The 9,414-nt window shown below is 63.2% G+C and overlaps 1 protein-coding gene across 2 annotated transcripts in view; it reads left to right on the forward strand.

The window, feature by feature from the left end:
- Positions 1 to 8,260, forward strand: part of LOC123017305 (folate receptor alpha-like) — a 15,571-nt gene extending 7,311 nt beyond the window's left edge. The window contains exons 1-5 of one of the 2 annotated variants that reach the window (XM_044418576.1): positions 241 to 350; positions 681 to 822; positions 5,192 to 5,380; positions 6,306 to 6,441; positions 7,688 to 8,260. In XM_044418576.1, coding sequence (XP_044274511.1) covers positions 685 to 822; positions 5,192 to 5,380; positions 6,306 to 6,441; positions 7,688 to 7,965 — 741 coding nt within the window. In that variant the 5' untranslated portion in view covers positions 241 to 350; positions 681 to 684 and the 3' untranslated portion in view covers positions 7,966 to 8,260. Of the gene's footprint in view, positions 1 to 240; positions 351 to 680; positions 823 to 5,191; positions 5,381 to 6,305; positions 6,442 to 7,687 lie in introns of those variants that run through there. The other variant, XM_044418575.1, reaches the window with a different exon arrangement.
- The last annotated feature ends 1,154 nt before the right edge of the window (positions 8,261 to 9,414 follow it).

Below are 9,414 nucleotides of genomic sequence, written 5' to 3' on the forward strand. Positions count from 1 at the left end.
CGGCCGGGTCCCGCATGCGCCGGGCCCGCGCGCGTGGCGCGCTGCTCTCCCTCGGCGAGCGGAGCCGCGGGGCGTCCGGGCCGGAGCGAGGGGGCGCGCTCGCCGCTGCGTGGCGGACCCCGGCGGGGGACGGGGCCGCCTCCGGGCTTGCCCGCCCGCCCGCGGGACGCAGCGTCTCCGGCGCGCTCGGGATGGTCCGCCGCGCCCTGGGCGGTTTCCCGCCGGCGGGAACTCGGAGGCCCGCTTCCAGCTGGGCAGACACCGGGGGTGGCGCGTCGCGTCGCGTCGCTTGCCTGGGCGAGCGAGACGGAGGGGCTGAGGCGCCCCGCCCCCGGAGCCTGCCCTTGCCGGTGAGCCTGGCGCCGAGTGCACGCGCCTCGGGCCGGACGGCGCCCCTTGGGCGAGGGTTGGAGGGGGGATTCTAGCGCTGTCCAGCAGCTCCTCGCAAGGCCAAGGCGACTGCGCACAAACGGTGCCCTCCACACATACCCACTTGCGCCCATCGCATTTAGACTCGCACGCACCCGTGCGCGTGCACACACCTGTCCTAAGTCACTGCGTCTAGGTACCCCGGGACACCCCCAGAAGGAGGGGTGCGGGTGTGAGAACCCGCTTTGGCAGGATGCCTCATGGCTTGGGAGGCCCCCCCAATCTCTGGCTTCCCTTTTTGCCGGCTGCAGGGAGATGGCTGGACGCCGGACGCTGGTGGGGCTGCTGCTGGCCTTGGCGGCCGTGGCTGCCAAGGAGTCCAAGCTGAACGTCTGCATGGATGCCAAGCATCACAAGATACAGCCTGGGCCGGAGGACAACCTGCACCAACAGGTACCGAGAGGCGACGGGGTGGGGGGGGGGACATCCTTGACTTGGTCTTGACCAATAGGGAGGAGCTGATAGATGAAGTACAGATTAGGGGAGCTCTGGATGCGAGTGATCACTCCATCCTTTGCTTGGAGATCAGGGGACTGCGGACGGGCAGCAGGTCGAGCACTAGAAGCTGGGACTTTGGAAGGCCAGGCTGGGGAAGGTCTCCTGGGATGGGTTACTGGAAGGCAAGGGAGTTGAGGAGGGGTGGATGGCACTCAAAAGGGAGGTTTTGGAGGCGCAAGCCTTGACGATACCTCTAGTCAGTAAGGTGGGGAGGTGGAGGAGAGGCCGCCATGGATGCGAAAGGAGCTGGTTAGAGGGACTAGACACTAGAGGAGCCTCCGTAGGAAACGGGTACTGGGGCAAATAGACAAAAGGGTGTACCAGGAGGAGGAGGCCCGTTGCAGAAGGATTCTACACAAGGCTAAGGCGGATGACGAGCTGAGACTTGCCAAGAATATCAAGAGCAACAAAAAGGGCTTCTTTCAGCATGTAAATAGGAAGAGGAAGGGGAGACAAGCGGTGGGATCACTAAATAAGGAGGAGGGAGATCTAGTGACTGATATGAGGGAACAGGCACAGATGCTAAATGACTATTTTGCCTCTGTGTTCTCCCCAAAGCAGGACGGGGGGAGGGATCCGCATAGGAGATGAGATGAGGCTGGGGACTTAGGGGCACAGATTAGAGTCACCCCCCTAGAAGTCGAGGGGCTCCTCAGGGCATTGGACATTACAAAGGCGCCAGGCCCTGACGGTTACACCCGAGAGTACTTAGAGAGTTGGCAGGGGCTCTCTCACGCCCGCTGGCCTCCATTTTTGAGACCTCGTGGAGAACGGGTGAAGTTTCAGAGGACTGGAGGGTGGCATCAGTGGTCCCAATTTTCAAAAAGGGTAGTAGAAGGGACATGGGGAATTACAGACCTGTTAGCCTTATGTCCATTGTAGGAAAAACAATGGAAAGGCTCATAATAGAGAGAGAGATCTAGTGATGCTAGATAGGGGAGGGAGGCTGGCGGCCACACAACACGGCTTCCCCAAAAACAGGTCCTGCCAGACAAACCTGGTGGAATTCCATGACAAGGTTTTGAGGTGGCTGGATGGAGGGGATGCAGTGGATGTGGGTTACCTGGATTTCAGCAAGGCTTTTGACAAAGTGCCCCATGATATCCTGGTGGAGAAAATGAGGAGTTTTGGGATACACCAAAGCACTTTCTGGTGGATTAGGGCATGGTTGACTGACCAAAAGCAGAAGATAACCATTAGCGGGGAATCATCGGGATGGCGGCCAGTGACAAGCGGGGTCCCCCAGGGCTCTGTCCTGGGGCCGATCCTGTTTAATCTTTTCATCAACCACATGGAAGAAGGGGTGAACAGTCTGCTGATCAAATTTGCAGATGATACTAAAACTGGAGCAGTGACCATAACTGAGGAGCAGGTACTCCAGATCCAAAAGGATCTGGACAGACTATGGAAGTGGGCAGGAGACAACAGGATGGCGTTCAATGCAGATAAGTGCAAGGTCTTGCACTTGGGGCATAGGAATGGGTGTCATAAGTACAGGTTAGGTGACAAGTGGCTGGAGAGCAGCACTTGTGAAAGGGGCCTCGGGGTGCTGGTTGACTGCAGGCTGAACATGAGTCAGCTGTGTGACGCGGTGGTCAAGAGGGTGAACGCCACCCTTGGTTGCATAGCCAGAAGCGTGGCTTCTAGAGCGAGAGAGGTATTACTGCCACTCTACACGACTCTGGTGCGCCCACAGCTGGAGTAATGTGTTCAGTTTTGGGCCCCTCATTACAGAAAGGATATAGCCAGGTTGGAGCCAGTGCAGCGAAGGGCCACACGGTTGGTGGCTAGTTTGCAGGGGATGCTGTATGAGGCAAGGCTGAGGGAACTGGGTCTTTTTAGCCTGGAGAAGAGGAGACTCAGAGGGGATCTGTTGGCAACTTACAGGTATGTGAGGGGGTGTCACACGGAGGTGGGTAGAGACCTGTTCTCTCCTGCAGAGGAAGGCAGGAAGTGCTCCAATGGAGCAATGCTCAGGGAGCCAAGATTCAATTTGGATGCCAGGAAGCACTTCCTGACAGTCAGGACCCCGAGGGTGTGGAATGGGCTTCCACGGGAGGTGGTTGAGGCCCCATCGGTGCGGGTGTTCAAGGACAGGCTGGACGTCCACATGGTGGGCATGTCATGAGCAGAGCCGGCTGGAGCCGGAGGTCAGACTAGATGGCCCAGGGGACCCCTTCTGACTCGCTCTGTTTCTATGTACCGATGCCCCAGTGCGGCTTATGGGCTGCTTTGGGGGAAGCGACGGAAGTGCATCTGCAAGGCACGCCCCCACCCCCCCACCCCCGAGCACGGTTGGGACAGCGCCTGCCTGCTGGAGGCTGCCCCTGTCCATCCGCAGAAGGGGGAGCTGCAGGCCGCTGGGCGACAGGGCCAGCCCCCCAGTGCTGCCTCCGCAAGGCAGAGGACTGGCCCCACGCGCCCCGCTCGGTCCCCCTTTCCCAGCGTGTGGGGCAGCAAGGAAGGTTTAGCCACTTCCCCCCAACGTGGCACCCCCAGATGTGTTGCACTACAGCTCCCATCACCCCCACTCCAAGTGCCCAAGCTGGCCGGATGTGATGGGAGTTGTGGCTAGCGCATCCGAGGGCGCCCGCTTGGGGAAGGCCAAGCGCCGCTTCTTCACATGGGGGCGGCGGCAGCAGCTGCGTGTTGCAGGCAGCTCCGCTGAGGTCAGGAAACCTGGAGATCTTTGCTCCTCCTGTTTCTGATAAATCAGATTTAAGCGGACGGCCAGTGAGACTCTCTGGGCATAAGACGGCCTGGCTGGGCGCCTTGGCTCCCTCCAGCTCCACTGTTCTGGGATGCTAAGGCAGGTTTTTTCCTGATAGAAGCGGCTGAGAGGCAGTCCTTAAACGTTCCCGCCAAGGGAGCATCGTCAGGTTCTGTTCTGCTTTCGTTATTAAAACGCCTCTACCGCTAAGCGCTTCAGTGGGGCGAAGGTAGGAGGTCTTTGCTGCTGGGAGTCGCTCTTAGACTGGAACAGGCCGTTCCCCAAGCGGGATGGAAAAAGGAGCCTTTAGTAAGTCAGAACGCAAAACATCACGTTGCCTGGAGTTCATCAACAAGCGAGGCCGACGGCCCTTTGCCGCCTCCTGCTGACCTCAGCGGCCGTGAGTTTTAACAAGTGTGCCAAGTGGCTCAGTTCACCATTCTCAGCTGAACTGCAGGCCTGTGAAAAGTTCCAAAGGACAGATATGTATTTAATTGAAGAGTTCAATAGGCTATGGGACGGCCTACAGATGTGAGAGAGAAATACATCAAGTTATGCAATCGCCACCCTGTTAGCATTATGCACTCTGGGTGGCTCTCACAGTGACAGTGACAGTACAGCTTAAAAGTTACAGATAATCACAGGAAGACAGGGTATATGCAAGCAATTGCACGTTAATTAATGCAGTTGAAAGCAGTGCCTTTGCTGCCGTGCGCGAGGGGAGGCGGGGCAGAGGGGGCCACGGTGGTCGCTTGGCACCCGCCTGCTTCAGCATAGCCCCGGGAGAGAGCGGCAGCTCCCCGCTCGAAGCAGCCTCCCCGCGGGAGGGGAGGGGAGGGGGGGCGAGGGGGAGGCGCGGGGCGTTGCCAGGGCTTGGCCGCCCCCAAAGTGGCACCCCGGCGTGGCAGCTCTGTTCCTCGGTGCCCCTCGCCCGCTGCGGCTCGAAGGTGCCGCCCACGGCGTGGCTGGTTCTGGCGCACCTTTCCCAAGCCTCTCGCCAGCAGGCGAGCTGGGGGGGCCGGGGGCCAAAGCCGCTGCGAAGGAAGGCCCCGTGGCCGCATGGAGACAGGTCCTTGTGCGTGGCCAGGGGGGCCGGAGGTTGCTCCTGGCACAGCGCCCTCCGGCTCTCTGCCTCCAGAGGAGCGGCAGCCTGTTTCCTGGGGGTCGGCGGCTGGGGCAGGCGGCTCAGAAGCGGCTCTTGAGAAACTGCCAGCTGGACACTTGGCGGAGGAGGTGGGCTCGGCTCAAACGGCAAGAGCTTAGGGCTGACGAAGCGGCTTTGGCAGCCTCCGCAGGGAACAGAGAGGGAGCGGGGCGGCTGGGCCAGGAAAGTGTCCGTGGGGGGCGGGACGGGGCTGTTCCGCTGCAGGGCCTGGCAAGCTGCGGCACAGCCTGGGGGGCCTGTGGCGAGGCAGCCTTCCCCAGCCCGGTGCCCCCAGATCCGTGGGGGTGCAATGGCAGCCTCCCAGCCCAGCACACCGGCGGCAGGCCACCCTAGCGGGCCCGTTGCCGGGGCGTGTGCCGTCCCTCATGCGCGTCCCCCCCCCGCCACAGTGCACCCCATGGAAGACCAATGCCTGCTGCACCGCCAACACCAGCCACGCGGCCCACCAGGACGTGTCCTACCTGTACAACTTCAACTGGAACCACTGCGGCACCATGTCGGAGAAGTGCAAGCGCCACTTCATCCAGGACACCTGCCTGTACGAATGCTCGCCCAACCTGGGGCCGTGGATCAAGAAGGTGGGCAGCGGGGCCCTGCTGGGGAACCGGGCAGGGCCGACTGGCCTCCGGGGGCCCGGCCTCTCCGGATCCCGGGTGGGGAGACGGTTTGATGACGAGTCCGTGGAGGAAGGCTCCCGGAGGACCCCTGTCCGCACGACGGGCCTGGGATGGGGGCAGAGCTAGCCCAGCCGTTGTCACCCCAGTGGTCCCCAAACGCACCTGACTGCGGCTCCCAGGGTTCCCAGCAAGCATGCCAGTGGGAGGAGGCCCCCTGCAGGCCGGCTGCTCTGCCTCAGCCAAGCCTCATCCTTGTCTTTCTCGGACAAGCCCAGATCTGTAAATGGTTAATTAAAACCTGATGGGAAGAAGGCAGGATATGGAGGAAGCTGAGAACGGTTCTGCTGCAGGCCAAGCGATCCCAGCAGAACATGCAGCGCCTGCCTGCCTTTCCGCGCGCTCGGAGCGTCGCCCCGCACACGCTGACATGGCGGCTGCCCTGCAGCGCCAGCACCTGCTCCGCCAGCTGTGCCGCGCTGCTTTCTGCCCCAGCACGCGCAGGAGCGGCCAGCAAATGGTTCGTTCGACCTTGGAAGTGCGTTCCCCAGCCTGGCGCCCACCAGAGTGCAGCTCGGGGCACTCCTGGCTCTGCGGGGGCCTTCCCAGCAGCAGCCGTCCGAAGCGGGCAGCAGTCACGGGGGCTGCAGAGCCGCCTCCAAGGCGAGGCTGCCGGGAGGGACAGCCGACGGGCGCGGCTGCCTCCAGGCGCCCGTGAGACCCGGCGGTCCCGGGCCACGCTTGCCTTCGTTCCTGGGCTCCGTCGGGAAAGAGGAGCCGCCGGAAGGGCGTTGCCGCCGTGGGGCGCAGCCCACCCCGGGGTGGAGGGGGCCCCTTCCCCCGCCGCCCACCCATGCGCCCGCCCCCCGGCATCTGCCCTCGCCCGCAGGTGGACCAGAGCTGGCGCAAGGAGAGGATCTTGTATGTGCCGCTGTGCATCGAGGACTGCGAGGCCTGGTGGGCGGACTGCCAGGACGACATGACCTGCAAGTCGAACTGGCACAAGGGCTGGGACTGGAGCTCAGGTCAGTTGCGCGGCGCCACTCCCTCCCTCCCTCCCTCTGCGCAGCGGTCCTGACGCGGCCAGCATCCGGCGCACAGGAGACCCCAGAGCTGCCCCTGAAGCGGGTGGGCCGCCTCCCGGGGTCAGGGCGGCCGTAGCTCCGCTGAGCCCTTTGCAAGGGGTCCCGGGAGCGCATGCAGCCACATCCCCTTTCTGTCTTGAGCCTGCGCACACAATCCCTTCTGCCCACCTCCGCAGTCTCCACGGGGGTCACGGAGGGAGAGCGAGCCCAGCTCAGCCTTCCCAGCAATGCTTACGGTGTGGGCTGTTCGTCCCCTGCCGCCGGCCCATCCGCCGGGCAGCGAGGCGGAGTGGGCAGAGATCCATGGGGATCCGCGGGCTGCCCGGGAGGTGGTCGGGTGCTCGGGCTGAGAGCAAAAGGCTCTCCGAGAGCAGAGCTGAGCAAAGGTGGCTGAGGTGACCCACCCGGGACGGGACTGCCCTGCCCTGCCCGAGAAGCCCGCACGGCCTGCTTTGGTTCGGGGATCTTGCATGCTCGGCTCACGACGCAGAGCTCACACCCGAAATGCCAACGGGGCTGCCGAAGGGGCTTGTGTTCAGCCCTTGCCCTCCTGTGGGCCAGGTCTGCACGACGTGCCCAGCCCCAGCGGCCCCTGGCAGTGGCAGGCTCCCGACAGACTGGTGCACTGAGCAAACCCGCGCAGGGAGACGGAGCCGCCTGGCTGCGGGGAGGGCAGGCGGTTACACCAGCCCGCCGAGTGTCCCTGCACCAGATCTTTTGCTCGGGAACTTACTGGGCCTTAGAGGGGCCTGTGGGCAACACGCCCCCACCCCGGACACAGACCCAGCCCTCCGGGGCATTAAAACAAGGCCAGGGGCCCTCGCCACATTTCTTCTGCATCATGCCGCTTTCCGCCCGAAGCCCCTGGCACAGCCAGGACGCGGCGGAGGGTGTGCGTTCACGGTGGGGCCTCGGGGGACTGCCGCCGCAGCCCTGCTCACTGCCGCTCTGAGGCGCACATGGCAAAGCTTGCGCAGGCGCCAGAGATGCTCTTCCCGCCGGCTCCCGGAGGCGGTCACGGCTCCGCTTCCAGGGCCGCAAGGGGGAGCCTGGTCCGTGCGGGTCCGGAGCACGGCGGTGGCGCCCCCTCGCCTCGCAGCGGCGGTGGCCGAGCCGCTCCCGGTGGGGGGCCCGGCCCGGCCCGGCCCGGCCCGGCCTCTGACGGGCGGTTCCTTCTCCGGCCCAGGCCAGAACCGGTGCCCCAAAGGCTCCACGTGCCAGTCCATGAAGCGGGTCTTCCCGACGCCCAAGGACCTGTGCGAGAAGATCTGGAGCAACTCCTACAAACACACCACGCTGACCAAGGACAGCGGGCGCTGCATCCAGATGTGGTTCGACGCCAGGCGAGGCAACCCCAACGACCGGGTGGCGCGCTACTACGCCGGGGGTGGGGGCCCCTCTGCCGCCTCCCCGTCGCCCCTGCTGCCGGCCCTGCTGCTGCCTGCACTCCTGCTCCGGCCGTGAGCGTCGCATGGCTGGGCTGGCTTTCTGCTGCTGAGACTTTGACCTTGCAATGCTGCTGCCAAAGTTTTTACCACAGGTTTTCTGCCCCCTCCGTCATGGGGGGGAACGCCCTAGTTTTCAGAGATGAGCCCTAGCTGGTTGCTGCGTGGGGACCCCTCCCTCCAGCACTCAACTCACTGCGGGGGGTCCCCACTCTGACCCCTTCTTTTCCGCCACTGTCAAACTCTGCTGGGCGGGGGGGGGCGTGATGGGGGGAGCGGCTGGTCCTCTGTGCCACATAATGGATGAAAGAATAAAAGGCTGGGTCCCAGTTCCTCCGTCCTTCATTTCCTTTCCTCTCTCCAAGCGGGAGTGTTAAAGACTGCAAGAGTCTTTCTGCCCAAGGGCCAAAGTCAGTCGCTGGGGAAAGTGGGAGGGGTCATCCAGGGAGCCCCAGTAGCCCCAAGGCAGGCCGGGCCCAACACTCCGAGTGTCTTGCAGGATGATGGAATTCAGGGAGGTGATGGGCAAGCGGCGCTTTGAACAGGAGGTGCCGATCCAGCCGCCTGGCCCCCAGAGGGCGGCCACCCATTCCCGGTGGCTTTTGCTGCGCAATGCAGGCTGCTGAGAAGGCCAGCAGGTGGTGCCAGACGGACTCTGCCTCCACTGGCCGCAACACAGAAGCCCCTGGGGGGCGGGGAGTCTTGAGCAGGAGGGTCTCCTCGTGCTGTGCCCAAAGGGACTCTGCTCTCCTCCCCGCGGTGCCCTGGGGCCAGCTGAGCAGAGAGCAGGGAAATCCTGCGGTGCCTGGACAGCCTCTTAGCCCCTGGCGTGCCACAGGCCGGGGTGCGGGGGAGAGTCTGGATGGCAGCGCTGCTTCTCCACTGGTGTTTTGGGATTCAGTATGGTAGCTTTCCGTGACCTGGCACCACTCTGATGCCCTGGACTACAACCCCCATCATTCCCATCCAAGGGAGATGGGAGCTGTAGTCCTTCCCACAGTTTTGGGAAGTCTGCAGTGGTGGGTCCCGACAGTGATACAGGGTGTGTATGAAGAGAGACTGACGGGGGCATTTCAAATGTACTTGGACTGCAGTGCTGTTAGTCACGAAGTCGTGCCCGGCCCATCGCAATCCTGTGGACAACGTCCCTCCAGGCCTTCCTGTCCTCCACCATCCCCGGAGTCCACCCAAGCCCACACCCACCGCCCCAGTGACCCCATCCAGCCACCTCATCCTCTGCCGTCCCCTCCTCCTTTTGCCCTCAATTGTTCCCAGCATGAGGCTCTTCTCCAGGGAGTCCTTCCTTCTCATTAGGTGGCCAAAGTATTTGAGCTTCATCTTCAGGACCTGGCCTTCTAAAGAGCAGTCAGGGTTGATCTCCTCTAGGACTGACCGGTTTGATCGCCTTGTGGTCCAAGGGACTCGCAGGAGTCTCCACCAGCACCACAATTCAAAGGCCTCAATCCTT

This window comes from Varanus komodoensis, unplaced genomic scaffold (genome assembly GCF_004798865.1).
Source record: "Varanus komodoensis strain SLA01 unplaced genomic scaffold, ASM479886v1 scaffold91, whole genome shotgun sequence".
Taxonomy (NCBI): Eukaryota; Metazoa; Chordata; class Lepidosauria; order Squamata; family Varanidae; genus Varanus; species Varanus komodoensis.